This window comes from Schistocerca piceifrons, chromosome 3 (genome assembly GCF_021461385.2).
Source record: "Schistocerca piceifrons isolate TAMUIC-IGC-003096 chromosome 3, iqSchPice1.1, whole genome shotgun sequence".
NCBI lineage: Eukaryota > Metazoa > Arthropoda > Insecta > Orthoptera > Acrididae > Schistocerca > Schistocerca piceifrons.
The window spans coordinates 311,875,587-311,890,532 of record NC_060140.1 but is presented as its reverse complement, the minus strand read 5'-3'; the positions used below and the strand labels follow the sequence as shown (position 1 = coordinate 311,890,532).

General features: G+C 34.8%; 1 protein-coding gene across 1 annotated transcript in view; it reads left to right on the top strand.

Moving 5' to 3' along the window:
• The window catches only part of LOC124789695 (DNA polymerase delta subunit 2), a 104,657-nt gene that overhangs the window by 64,793 nt on the left and 24,918 nt on the right, over window positions 1-14,946 (top strand). The window contains exon 4 of the mRNA XM_047257138.1: window positions 5,137-5,288. Within this exon, the coding sequence (XP_047113094.1) occupies window positions 5,137-5,288 (152 nt within the window). The remainder of the gene's footprint in view (window positions 1-5,136; window positions 5,289-14,946) is intronic.

Sequence of the window (14,946 nt, the reverse complement as noted above, 5' to 3'; positions counted from 1 at the left end):
AGGATTTTCAAAATTTTGTTTCTTGAGACCTAAATGGTGTATCCTTGCTGGTGCTGCAGGCACACACACTGTATGTGTATGCAGTATCCACCAGAATGTTAAACTATTACTGGATGCTGTGAAAATTGAAGAATCTTATAAAGACCTAATTAAGATGCTTGTGTGCAACACAGAAAACCAAAACTGCATGCTACATCATTGCAACAGCTGTCCTGCAAATACTGCACCAACAGAGTGCTTAACTGAAAAACTAAGTGAAGATTATGATTTAGAAGAAGAAATTGTAATCAGTCAGTGGGTTAACACAGACAGGGCAGAAATTATCAAACAGTCTTATCAGTGTTGAAGACTACATTTCTTTATTGGTTAGGTTATTGGAAAAGTTCACCCCACACTCGTTTATAGCAAAATCCCAATCAGCAGCCTTTAAAAGATTGAAAGAAGACCCACCACCCAAAACAGCAATTATTGTGATGGATTTCAGTGAAAATTATTCCTTTGTTATACAAAATGAGATCCAAAGTTACCACTGGAATAGAGGTGGTTGTACTCACACCCAGTTGGAGTTTTTCTAAGAAATGAGGAAAACAATGTTTTTGTTTCCAACCACCATTTTATTAGTGATGACCAAGAACATGACACTGGTTTTGTTAACTTTGTGCAAAAAGAAATTACAAAGTGGCTGTCATTACATCATACTGACATTGACTCAGTTCACTACTTTACAGGTGGTTGTGCTGGGCAGTACAAAAATAGAAACAGTTTTAAGACTTTGAGAGACTTTAATTTGAAGGCCCAACACTCTTTTTTTGCAACAAGTCATGGGAAGTCAATTTGTGATGGCCTAGGAGGAACTATTAAAAGAATTTTAAGGAAAGCCAGTCTACAGCTTTCAGACAAAGAACAAATAATGACAGCAATCGATGTGTATAAGTTTTGTGAAAAAAATATTGAAAACATTCATTTTCACTTTATTGACAAAAGAAGCTGATTTGCTACGGTTAAAACTAGAAAAACGTTTTTCAGCAACCCGAACCATTCCTGGAACTAGAAGTTTTCATAACTTCAAACCACTTCCAACAAACAACCTTGAAATTAGGACTACAGATAGTGTAAAACCCTCCTTAGTCTTTTCTTTCCATTCTTCTTCTGATTGGGTTCGTGTTGAACCATCCATAAATTGCTATGTGGCTGCAAATTATGATGGTAAATGGTACTTTGGACTGGTAAAAACAATATTCAATGACGAAGAAGATGCAGAAATTCTATTTCTACATCCTTCAGGACCCGCTGCATCATTTTATTGGCCTGAAAGAGAAGATTCCTGCATAGTGCCTTTGGAGCACATAGTCTGTGTAGTAGACGCACCTCAATCAAGCGGCACTGGGAGAATGTATTACTTCAAAAAAGACTGTATCAAAAGAACTGAAAGCTCTTGGATGAAGTGGAAAAACAGTTTGAATCAGCATTAATGTTTATTAAAAAGACAAAATTACTCAAAAAATTCAATGTTTCAAGCAATCCGTTGGGTTATACATAAGTGCCGTAAGTAAACTATCTTTGTACATAATTCTAATGTAATCTACTATAATTAATAAACATGTTAAAAAGCCATCATTATTTTTGTTTTATCAAGTAGCCTATATGTTTAAGAGTAAATTAAAACAAATTTGAGCATTCCATCAGGTCTGAGACTCGAGATATTGCAATTCTTATAAAACAAAACATCCGTTAAAAAAAAGAAAAAAAATACATATATATATATTTTTTTTTCATAGAAAATATTAATATATTTTAATAGCATCATTTTTATCTTCAAATACGTATAATAAATAAACTTGCTGCAAAAATTCATGATGTTATCTAAAAGAGTTTTTAAGATAAGCAAATTTAAAGTTTTGAATACAAATTAAACTGACCATTTCCGAAGGTTCAGAAAACGCAAAACATAAAAACTTTAAAAATTTATAAAAAAAACTGTAAGAGATACAGCAAAAAAAAAATTTGCAGGTGTTGTCAGGATGGTATTAGAACCATTTGAGCCAAATTTAATGAAAATCTAAGGAGGTGGGTGTAAAATTTATTTTTTATTGGGTGATTTGATATGGAATGACCCTAGAACTTTGTTTTTTATTGTTGTTGTTGTTGTTGTGTGTGTGTGTGTGTGTGTGTGTGTGTGTGTGTGTTGGGGGTGGGGGTTCAAATCAAAACAAGCCTTTAGACATTTAACACAAATGGGGAGATTCAGACCTACTTATATGTACGTACTATCCTGTAAGATGCCAGAGCTTTATGCCCTGTGATTGGATTTTTGGTGTAAAACAAGCTTTGGGGTGATATGATCACATTTATTCCCCAGACCACAGCAAAACGATCATTCACAATACCAGAAAATGTGAACCAACCGTGGAACTTACAGCATTCAAAACTGGAGATGTAATATATTTCATGTAGAGATGACCAGGGTATTTTGTAAAATTATCAAAAACCCTTGAACAGTAAACACCTCGTATGGAAGAAAAAGCATGAAGCAAGTCGTCACACTTTATTGACAGCGGTTAAGTTTACACACAAGCAGAAAAGCCACTGTTCAGGCAAGCAGGCTCACAGATTTAGGTGAGATCATCCAGTACATATCAGAAAGCTGTATGTAGTGTTACCTGGAGTGATGAACATGATCTACTGCCAATGTTGTATTAGATTAAGAAAATTTATGATTACTGCAAGGATATGAGTGAGTATGAAAGTCATTTAATGAAAATGTATTAAGCTTATTTCCTCTAATGTATATAAAAGAATTTTGGAATAGTTATGTAGCATTTTAGTGTAACCTGTGTCCACATGGTTTTTTTTCCACAGTTTTAGTAGAAAAGAAACATATTCCAATATAACTGGAAGTAATGCACTAGAGTACTTTATGCCAAAGAATTTCTGTAACATTTTAGTGAATGAATGAGGACGACTTTTACAGAAGTGAAATTGCAAGCTTCTGTTTTGGTAAACCATTTTCCCAGCAAATAATATATTGTCTTGTGAAAAATAAGGATTTTGGAATGAAGCCCTTTTCCCACTCTCTAATTCAATTAGTGTTACAGTTTTGATTGTGATTATACAAAATGTTTTTGTGATCATTATCAGTGTGTCACTTTTGCTTTTGCAGAAACATAAAACACTAATGTAAGTGTGTCACATGAGAGAAAGTTGGGGCTTGCTCCCCTTCATCACTGCTCTCTTCGCTGCGATCTAACTCCTTGCTGTGCCCGCCCCCTTCACGCACTCCTCTCTCCCCTCACTCTGGCTGTCCCTCTCTCCCCTCCCTCTCCCTTTTGCTCTCCCTCCTTCGCTCCCTCCCTCCCTCCTTTTTGTCTTGTATTTGAGTTAATGCTCACAACCTGATTTCCTATTCCAGCAGTGTGTGAGGGGGAATCCAAAGGTAGGGTAGAATTTCTTTCCTGGTTGTGGAAGAGTCATCTGCTAAGTACTTCTAATGCCCTCCATTTTGAAACGGCTGATGTACCATCAACCATGATTAGGGGGGTGCTTATTTTTCTAACCATCATTCAAAGTGTATGGTGATTTTTGAATTACCATAATCAGTTACACCTTTAGATCCAGTTTTTTTGTAGAGAGCAGTAAAAAGTCTCAAGGAACTGGATCCAGTGAGTAGGTGGATGGAGAAAGCTGCTGCAGTTTTGTTTTTAGCCTAGAACTGGCTTTCATCAAAAGTGGTACAACTAGAAGAATTGTCACAGAGGAGGAGCCATTCCTTTATTTGCCTCAATGCTGTCTTTTTTCCTCACCATTATTCTAACTGCCATTTTAGTATTTGAAGGTAATAGTGCTGTTACCTATGGTAGCTTGGGGGGTAAATACATAGTAAACTAACCTATTAATGTAAATAAATAATGTAAAACTGTAGATACAAAACAGAAATTATTTCTTTTGCCTCTTTGCAGAATGGCACAGTGTCTGTGAATCACTGTTGACCTGGGGTCTTGTGTAAATAATCGCTGATAAAAGATAATGATGCATTAATACAACTGAATTGTTAATCCATATGAAATTAATAAATGTAGTATTATAATAATGAATGTCACTGTTGTTTTTAAACTGGTCCAAGTAGTTGAGAACAAATTTCATTACTGAGTTAATGTGTTGTGAGACTTCCTAACCTTTTAAACAGACGCATACAAGATGTGCGACTATGAGCCTCACACATTATTCTAACCACTTTCTTTTAAGCAGAGAAGACTTTTCTTCTGAGTGTTGAGTTACCCCAAATTATTATTACGTATGACATCAGAGAGTAAAAGTGTGCAAAGTATGTTAGCTTACTAATTTCTATTTCCTCAAAATGGCAATTATTCTGATTGCAAAAGTAGCTGAAAATATGAAACTGCTTGTCTGAGAGAGTTGCTTTGTACAAGTGCTAAATACAAAATTGCATAATTAAAATGAGTTTTTGTTCTGTGTTTGTGAAATAACCAGTATCAAAATTCTCTTTGTCGTTTAAGACAAAAATTTATTTAGTTATGTTTTGTGGTAAACAGTGCCAAAAGTAATTATGAAAAATTGCATAATTTGAGAACAGTTTGTGAAATACATTGGTTCTGCCCCTCTCTTCCAATACTGGTAACATTTTTCTTGCTGGAGGAAATGTGGATATGTGATGAAACGAGAGGCATATTAGTCATTATTGTTGTGCAATGTAAGAAATAACTGTTATAAGAAAGATTATGTCAAAGAGTAGAGGTTGCTTTCAAATATATATTTTTATGAAGTAACCTTTTACGTTTTCTGAAAAACATGTTGCTTGACAGAGAACTGAGTGGAATTTTACTGTTGCCAAAGCTTTTGCTTTAATTTGATGGGATTGCAGGATGAGTTGGAGACATTTAAACTGTGTAAGTTGTTTGGTTGAAAGTTAATTCATAAATGCTTCCCCATTTCACATATGTAATTTTTGCATGGAAAGTATGCAATGTGTTTAATTTACTTCGAGGATGATAAAAAAATTTAATGTGCATATTTAAACCAGTATTTGTATCTTAACCTGGAAAGATTGGCAGTATTGTAACATCAAAAGGGCCAGAGTAATTTTAACTTAATGATTAAAGAGAAGTATCCTACTTCTAGGTTTCTGGTAATTGTGAGTGGGTTAGGCCTGTCAACTGCATCAGATGAATGTCTTCTGGCTCTTCAACTTTTTGTGGACTGGCTTGGTGGTCTTCTGGGAGACACTGGAGAACAACAGCGAGTGGCATCTGCAGTGAGAGTTATTATTGCTGGTGAGTTTTCACACCACAACTGTCTTATTTTCTCTGCATGTAGCATCTACTTACATGTTTAGAGTAGCTATGCTCTTATTGGCAATTGGTGCCATGGATAAAAAAGTAATTCTGAGCAGTACATCTCTGATTTTCACATCCCACTCAAAATTCTGATAGCATATAATTTTAACCAAGTAAAAAGCTTTGTGTAGTAAAAATATTTATGCCCAATAACAACTCTAAGACTGTGTTTGACAATCAGGGTACTTACGTCTCTCTTCTACGGTTGTTAGAATAGGATCATTCCATGTCAAATCACCTTGGACATATCACCTGCTGTCGCAGGTGTAAATTTGCTTTTACTTATGATATATGAACTTTTGCAATTTTTTTTCCTCAGACTAAAATTTCTTTTTATATCGAATTTTTGATGTTCTGATAATTTACTGCTGTGAGAATGACTATGACTACGTACTTACGCCATGTTACTATATACTTACATACAGACATAGTCATTGCTCTGGTGTTTGAAGGTTTTGATTTGAATTTTTTTTTCTTTTCAAAATTAAGAGAGTTCCATAGTTAACAGAAATGCAGTCATCTGATCAGTAAAGTTAAAAGAGAAAAGAAAAGAAAAGACAAAAAAATGTTAACGTATGTAATTTCTGGAAAAAATACAACTGTGTTGAAAAACTCTTATATCGCATTTCTTCAACCTGCTGGGAACCTGATTTTGGTCTTAAATAATTCTAAGTTGTAGGTTTTCTAATAAAACAAAAAAAAGGGCATTCTGTGAACGGCCACATAAATAAAAGAAATCTTTGGACTGATGAAAAAAGGCTCATTCCAGGGAAGTTCATCCAAGCTTGATACCCACTGTCTCCAATTTTCATGAAACATTTTGTGCTTGTTACTTTTGCCATGGTAACCAGTTTAAAAATTTCTTTCACATGTTACATATAATTTTTTAGGGAAAAAATTGTGCAAGTTTTCAAAAACATATATGGGGTAGGTATGAATTAACATCAGAAAAAAATTATCTACAATTTTTTTAATACGTAAGCAATTTTCATGGTACTGAAAACATTTGTTACCCATTGCTGAAATATTCATCTACCAGTTCCCGTAAACAGATGTGGACGTTTGCTACAGACTTCCAAGAACTTGGTGAATTTGTTCCTCCAATTCATCAAGACTTTTTGTTTTTGTGTGAAAAGCTTCATCGTTTGCGCTCCCCAAGAGGAAGAAGTTGCAGGGCATTGGGTCAAGACTCCTTGCTGGCCTTTCAAGGGGTCCACAACATCCCAACCATGTCCTGGAAAATGGGTATTGAGCTCCGCACGGACAAGATATGTAAAAGTAAGGCAGGCCCCAGTCTCGTATAAAAATTAGGTCATTGTAGTTGTCTCATGTGGATACGATACTGTGAACATAATTTTCAAGTACGTCAAGATGCCATTCTGCATTCATTATATCCCGAATGAGAGAGGACCCACAATTTCTGTGGATGTCATACCACACCACAGTGTGACCTTTGGGCAGTGTTGGCTTCAATCCGCAACCACCCTTGGATCCTTTGTTGGCCAATAACAACAGTTATGCCAGTTAACAACCTTCCCCGACAATAAACACAACTTCATCAGCCCTCAGGATATAGGATATTACCAAAAATATCGGACCAGTCTTCATACTAAGCGAGTATCATCACTCCGTATTCCAACTGATGAACACAGTCATCCGGTGATAATTCCTGACAGTAATATGGTTTCCATGGATGAAAATTCAACTCTCTGTTCAGAAGAGTTTTGACTGTGTGTCAGGTTAAACCATTTTCACAAGGTGCCTGTCTTTGTGATTTCTGAAGACTTAAGAGTGAACATTTTCTGAACACACAGTGAAATTTTCACTCTGCAGCAGTGTGTGCACTGATATGAAACTTCCTGGCAGATCAAAACTGTGTGCTGGACCGTGACTCGAACTCGGGACCTTTGCCTTTCGCGGGCATGGCCAGGAAGTTTCATTTCCTGAACCATTTGCACGTTTTTCTCTGTCCTGCATGTTGAGGTTGACCACTTCTTGTAACATCTTACACACAACCTGTGTCCATTAGTTTAGAATGATAATTCTTTATGGTCTTTGCACAAGGTCCTTTCATACTTCAGCACCATCTCTGTACCTGTACCTGGATCAGAATACTTAGTATCCAGATGCCAGCTGACCCCACTCATGCAAGGTGGCTCACCATTGATCTCTACAATGACATAAATTTAATAAATTTTACCACTGTAAGGAACAAAATGTTGTTCATTTTATGAAAATTAGTAAAGTATGAAAAAAGTTATAAAAATGTATAAATAGGGAGTTAATTCTCAACCGACCTTTATAAAATCCTTGGCTGAAGCTTCCCATTTGGATTGTACTACTTTAGGGGGAAAAACTTTGCTCATTTTCAACACTTCACTGTCAAATATTTCCAGATATGAGAAAAATGGCTTATCTTCTTGAGAAAAAAAAAAAATTAATAACTGTTGACTTCTGGGAACATAGAAATCTAATTCATATGGCTCAAACAATGATTTTTAAATATGTAAAATGATTTCAGTCAAAACTGTTATCAGGTCATTCTTTGTTTTTAATTGAAAGTCAAATATGATATATGATTACAGACAAAAAAAAACAGTCTCACGTTTCGTTAAAATAATAAAAGTAATCAGCCAAAAATTATAATTTTAATTGAAGTATTTTAATTATTAATATTAACTTTATTCTGGGTAGACAGATTTTTAAATTTGAAACATTCATGTTCAGCAATGAAGATCCTTGGAGTGCTCAATTGAAAGATGAAAGATGTAGTAGTGTCACTATTTTTAATCCACCCTGACTAATTAGATTCTGGGTCATTCAATGTAAAATCACAGATATTTTGGTGGTTCCTAAGGTGACCATTTCAGAATTTAATCATATTTGGTACATGGATATCTACATGTCTTAGTAGTGAAACTGCCAAATAGCACTGTCCTAACTCCGACAATTTTTTTTTTATAAATATGGGTAAGAAGGCTCAAGGATGTTTATATGGTCATTAATCAGGCACCAGTTTCCCTGTTTTCTGACACCTACTGCAGACCTCAATTTTTTGTGCATTTAGTATTTAGGCCACTAAATTGATATGATGTATAAAAAGCAAGATACATAATTCAAATTTCTTCTAAAAAATATTGAAAAAAACACTTTTCCTTGTTGTGCATTAAATTTGTGATTTTTTTAAAAAATCATAACTTTGCACAGAAAAACAGTATGGACCTCATCTTATGCACTGCAATTCGTTAGTGCTAGTATTAAGTATAAATAATAATGAGAACCATTTGACATTACAGTTAGTAATTCTTACCTTCACTTAAAGATGAATCCATTAAAAAATAATAATAATTTGATGAATTTCTATGTTGGGGGGGGGGGGGGGGGGGGGGGGCTAATGCAACCAGTTAAATCACAAGTTGATTTTTCTCTGAAATTTTTACATATCTATTAGCAGTCAAAGGTGAAAAGAAGAATACCCTAACTAACTTTATTCATTTGCAAAGAATAAAATGAAAATGCCACTTACACATGCCATTCATATTCAACACTACATGGCATTGGTAAGTAAAAACCAAGTGTATTACTTGAAAATTTTTTCCTAATATATATGTGGTTCACCTGTAAGTCGGAACTGTAACCAGATGAGAGCTGAAAACAGTTATCAATCATTTTTCTTGACTCTTGACATTTATGTTGTATTTCATTGTTAATTGTCTTTTCAGTGTACAGAATTACAAGAGGCAGATTGGATGCACAAATGAAGTGATACATCCTTATTCTGCTACTGGAAATTGAAAAGATAACTTAAGTAAATTGTTAGAAAAGTTGCAGCAATAATGAGAATCATTATAACTTTAAATATATGTATTGGTATATAAAATAAATATGAAAATTCCGCAAAGAACAGTTTCATAAAAAAAAATTCAAATATGAAGGAGGAAACTATCTTTAAAACTCTTGCACCTCGGGTATAACTTTGTTTTGTGTGGCATCTTGTTACAAAAACTAAATGAGTTCACTTAATGGTGAGAGATACGATTTTTTTCATAGTACCTGTTGTCAAGTTTATACAAATGCACACTTTGTGTTTGTAATGAGGGGACATGCACCTCAAATGTAACATTGGAGAAGGGGGCCTGAACAGCACCATTCCTAAGATGGCCCAAACAGCAACTTTCCTTCTAGGCCATGAAAGGAATTGTGATTCAGCAGCAGGCATACAGTTAATCTCAATGCCTTTAAATTCATATGATGCCTGGGAAATGTGTCCTGTGTACCATTCCTATGTATCGTATTTGAAAGCCACATACTGCCAGACATGCAGCTGTGCCCACTAAGCTTTTTCTTGAGCTTCCATAACAACAGTGGTCCCGTTGCATATGTTCTGTTCATTAGAAAGGTGTTAGTAGCAATGCCTAGAAATGTATAGTTTGATTGTGTTTCTGGAACTGTCCTCATTGTACTTGAAAATCCCTTCTTTCAAGAGACCTTTGTACGAGTTGACCTTCCGTGAAGAAACAAAGAACTTATTAACGTCCTGTATTTCATGGTATATTTTATGCACAACGTTTTTAAATTAACAAAAGTAAATCTTTTTCTGCATGTGAATTTTCTTGTTCTTTGTCATGGTGGAAACATAATCTGTGTATTACACTCTTTTTAATCCAAGCACTTTATTCTTCGTCTTCTGTTCTTATTATTCCCTGTTGGTTCTTGTTCTTGTATATATTGTATATTACCCGTCTTTCCCTTTAGGTTATTCCTATTTTCCTCAGAATTTTGAACACCTTGCACCATTTCACATTGTTAAACACTTATTTTTAGATCGACATATCCTATGACAGTGTCGTGCTTCCATTGTCAAGTGCAACATCGGAAGTGCCTGTGTAGTGCCTTTACCATTTTGAAAGCCAAACTGATAGTCATCTAACAGAGCCTCAATTTCATGTCCATTTGTTTTGTACATTACTGCTGTCAGCAACTTGGATGCATTAGCTGTGAAACTGATTGTGTGATAGTTCTCGCTCTTATCTGCCCTTGCTACCTGGTATGAATGATACTTTTCCAAAAGTCTTATAGTATGTCTTTCATCTCACATATTACATACACACTTGAATAGTTGTTTGGTTGCAACTACCCTCAATGAAAGAATGTTATCTAAACCTTCTGCCTTGTTTGATACAAATCTTCCAAAGCTCTGGTGCATCATCATTTGTCACACAGCTACGATTCCCTTGTTCACACAAAGTCATAGGTTTTTTAAATGCATAACTTTATTGCAGTTTCATGCTTCATACAACATTGATAGAGCTACAAGTGTCCGCAGCAGGAGGGGCAAAAGTTGTAACTTACAGTAGTATTGGTAGAACTGTAAATAAACTGCTGTTTGGATAACAGTTTTGTGTCTAGTTAATGATTCATGGGTGCACCAGTTATAGATTAGCCTTTTTGAATTTGGCACTGTCTGGATGTGAGAGGGATCAGAGCTTTTAGGAGTGGTGGCTTGAGGAGAGGACTATTTTTTGATCCCCCTCCCAAGCATTTGGTAATTGTCACAACGAGTGAGATATCCTGTAGTTTCACAAAATGTCTTAATAAAATACTCATTAAGAAAAATGGCAATGCCATAAAAATTTGTTACTATTTATTCCCATAGTAGAAAGAACCCCTACTTTGACCCTCGGTGAAACGGCTGTGTAGTGAGTACATGAAAGGATGAGAGCTTGTTAAAAAAAATGGCACACAGGTTCTACTCATGAGGAACAAGGTGATACTTTCTTGGCAGAAATTGTCAGAAGTGATGAGACTGGATCCATCGTTAAACCTCTTAATTGAAGACAACAACATGGAGGGGTGAAAGAGCAGTAAGAAACAACAGTGAAAGTCAATACATGATTCTATGCTGGTAAGGTTGCAGTGTTTTAGAATAGCAAAGGCATTCTGCTAAATAATTTCCTCCTCTAATGTTTGACTTTAATGCTGTCTATGACAGTAATACTCTTCACTATGTTAGCTACTTACCAGCCAAAAAGGTGTGGCATCCTGATAAGAACTGTGTTGATTCTCAGTGAGACTCTACACAGCATAAATAACTCAACAAACACTGGCCAATATGCAACTGGGCTGCCCTTCATTATTGACTCAGCAGCCTATCACTTTCATCTTGGGATTTCATTTTTGAACTTCTCAAGCTTGCTCTTGGTGGAGAGCACTACATGGACAACATGAGGAGAGTATTTCATGAATAGTGTGAATGTGCAAAAGTTGGTGTGCAGCTGGATTGAAACATAACCACATACTTTTTGAAAATACCAGTAAAAATTGGTAAAAGTGTAGATAAAGATAGATGATTATGCAAGAAAGTAAGAATAATGTTTAGTATGTTGCAAAAAGTGAGAAATTGAAGAGTTGGAGAAAAAGGAAAGGAAGGTACTTCAGAAAATACTTTGCCCAAGAAAAGTCGGAAGTATATGAATGAGAAGAAGTAATGAAGAGGTCTGTACCCAAACTGAAAAACTATCCGCTGCTCTCAGGAAAAGGAGAATTTTGTATAATGGTCACTTGATTTAAAAGAACTCAGAAAGACCGACTAAAAAAAATATTTGTCGATGCGAACACAAATCCCAAAACGCAAACTGGTTGGTTCAGGGACGTGCAAAAGGACATAGCAGAAATTAATGTTATGAAAGCAGTGGTTCTCTATATTTGATTCACTCTTGTGCATATTTCAATAATTCTTCATCAGATTCTGTAAGTATGACTAATGTATATTTTTTCTCTGTGTTTAATGTCAATAATTTTTATGTCACAATGGAAAAAATATTACGCACCATGAAGTACTCCGTATTCTGAATGTATTTCATCTTTGAAATACTCCTCTCAAATTTTTTTCTGTCGGATGGTTGGTTATTCAGATGTTGCATGAAAAGCAATGGCAATGAAAATGAGTCGTTCAGTGTATCAAGAATTTCATTGAGGTGGTGAAGAACGACAAATTTGAACCTATGAAAATGTTTGCTAAGTCCCCTGTAACTGGGAACCCCATTGCCAGCAAATATCTTTATGAACTACATTGAACGTATTATTTTCAAAGAAATAGTAGGGAAAGAATACAACATACTATATTGGTTCTCTTATATGGATGACATTCTCTGCTTAATAGACAAACTACAAGCAAAAATTGATAAATTACATACGGACATTAACAAGGTATATAAGAATATAAAATTCACCATTGAAAGAGAACAAAATAACCACATTAACTTTCTTGATATAACACTCTAAAAAAAAAACAGAATAATAAGCATATCTTTGAAATTTACCATAAACTCGCGGCAACTGACATTATCATTCCCCAGTCCTCGAACTGCCTACACTCACAAAAGCAATCAGCACTTCAACACATGCCCCATAGACTCAACTCAGTGCCACTCAACAAAGAATACTGCCAAAAAGAACTTGATGTAATAATGCTGATAGCCAAAACAATGGTTACAATACTAACAGTCACAAAGCTAAACAACAAAATTAAATGTAAAATGAAAGCAGAAAATATAAAACTACAAACAACACAACTGACTGAAATAATCACAAACTCTCAGTAACATAACTGCACAAAATAATCAGGAAAATATAAGAGAAAACATAATAAATATAAGAGAAAACATAATAAATATAAGAGAAAAAAAACAAGATGAGACACAGTGACATACACAAACACACGCATAAAATCAGCAACATTTTCAAAAGACATGGTATAAACATTGCATACACCCCAAAACTAACAAAAGACATAAACATATACCAGAAGCCAGGTATATATAAATTACAGTGTAACACATGTGAAAGCAGATACATAGGACAAATAGGCAGAACATTTGATGTCAGATACAAAGAACACAAGAGAGCCTGGAAGTATGGGACAAACCACATTTGCAGAACACCTAAGGAAACACTGTCACAAACCAATTCCTAGAGAAGACAACATGAAAATAATTAGAATCAACAATAAAAAGCAGCTCCTAACCCTCAAGAAAATTACCACATACAAAAAAACAAAGCAGAAAATAAAACCCCGTTGAATTATCAAGTACACATGCCGAACAAATCATTGTGTACACTAATAGGTAAAATAATAGACTAAAACACACACACACACACACACACACACACACACAGAGAGAGAGAGAGAGAGAGAGAGAGAGAGAACAGAAATTAATAGACATCACTTTCCAGCATATACTTCGTTCCGTTGGCAACATGTATGTGGACAAACAAAGTGAACGCCGTTGTTAAGACTTTAAAGCAGAATTTTGCTTCACAGCAATTAGGGCAAACAATATGAAAACTGTGAAGAGAAATGTTTGTAACACGAAAACGTGCTTATGGTTTGTAATTGAAATTGTAGTGCAACTTCCAACATGCGACCAGATGAGAGGAAAAACAATTGCCAACCAGGAACATGAACAACTGTAAGTAATCACTTATTTACTTAAAAGACAAGATGGAAACTGAGCTGTTTTATAGTTAACAAATATAAAGTATCGAAACAAAACTGTATCATTTTAGATGCCAGCGATGATACCTTAAATTAAAAGGTGAAACGTGTCTGGAAGGGATAAAGTACATTGCAGCAAGAAAAGACAGTTTTGATTTACAAAACTAATATAATTTCATTCCATTTCTACAAATTACCCTGACATGGTTTGGAAAAGTGTAATGGAACTGTCTAGTTGGAAATGTTGAAGACTGCTGCACCAGATAGTCATTTCCTTCCTTCGAAACTTGTTTTTAAGGGATTTGATAGGTTTTTATATGTGTAAATAACTAAAGATATTTACAAACACTGAAACATCAGAATTCCTTAAAGTTCTCTAAAATCTTATATACAAAATATTCCTCTGAACTCTTATCTCTGTTGACAATAATTTTTACTTGTCTTCTTTCCAGCTTGATTGGAATTAATGTCAGTTGTGGCCAAGAACAGTTGGATAAACTTCTTTCAGTGCTTGTGTAAAAGAGTTGACTTGTTGTTTTCCTTATCTGATCCTGGAATGTATGGTTTCTGTGAGCTTATAACATGCCCACCACTGCTTATCACTTCTTTCGCATCTGACCTTAGTCACATACATTCTCCCATCCTGGACTAGGTTGTAAACATGTCTGACCTTTTGATCTTATTCTGCTGCATGCTTAATTTTTTTGAAATTTGTAATTTTATGATTATTATTTTAATAATGCATTATATTTGCTCACTGGATGTGGAACTGAATTTTTTTTAAAAGGGACCAACATTTCAAAATTTAATTGAGAGAGTCCTGTATTAAAGAGGGTTAACACATGCTGAGCTAAACAGTTGTCACTTTTTCTGACTGTTTCATTTGAATATGATAAGTAGAGGACCTTTTTTTGCTAGCTTTTCTGTTTAATCAGTGATGCTGGGGAAACATGCTATTTTAAGGCACCACTATATTAAAAATTTGTATATCAGATTTTGGTATTGTTTGTTGTAATAAATTGCTAAAATTTTACATTGATAAGTAAGAATGTTTTTGGTTTTGATTCTCATTGTATGAGAACAATTTTTGAACTCCAC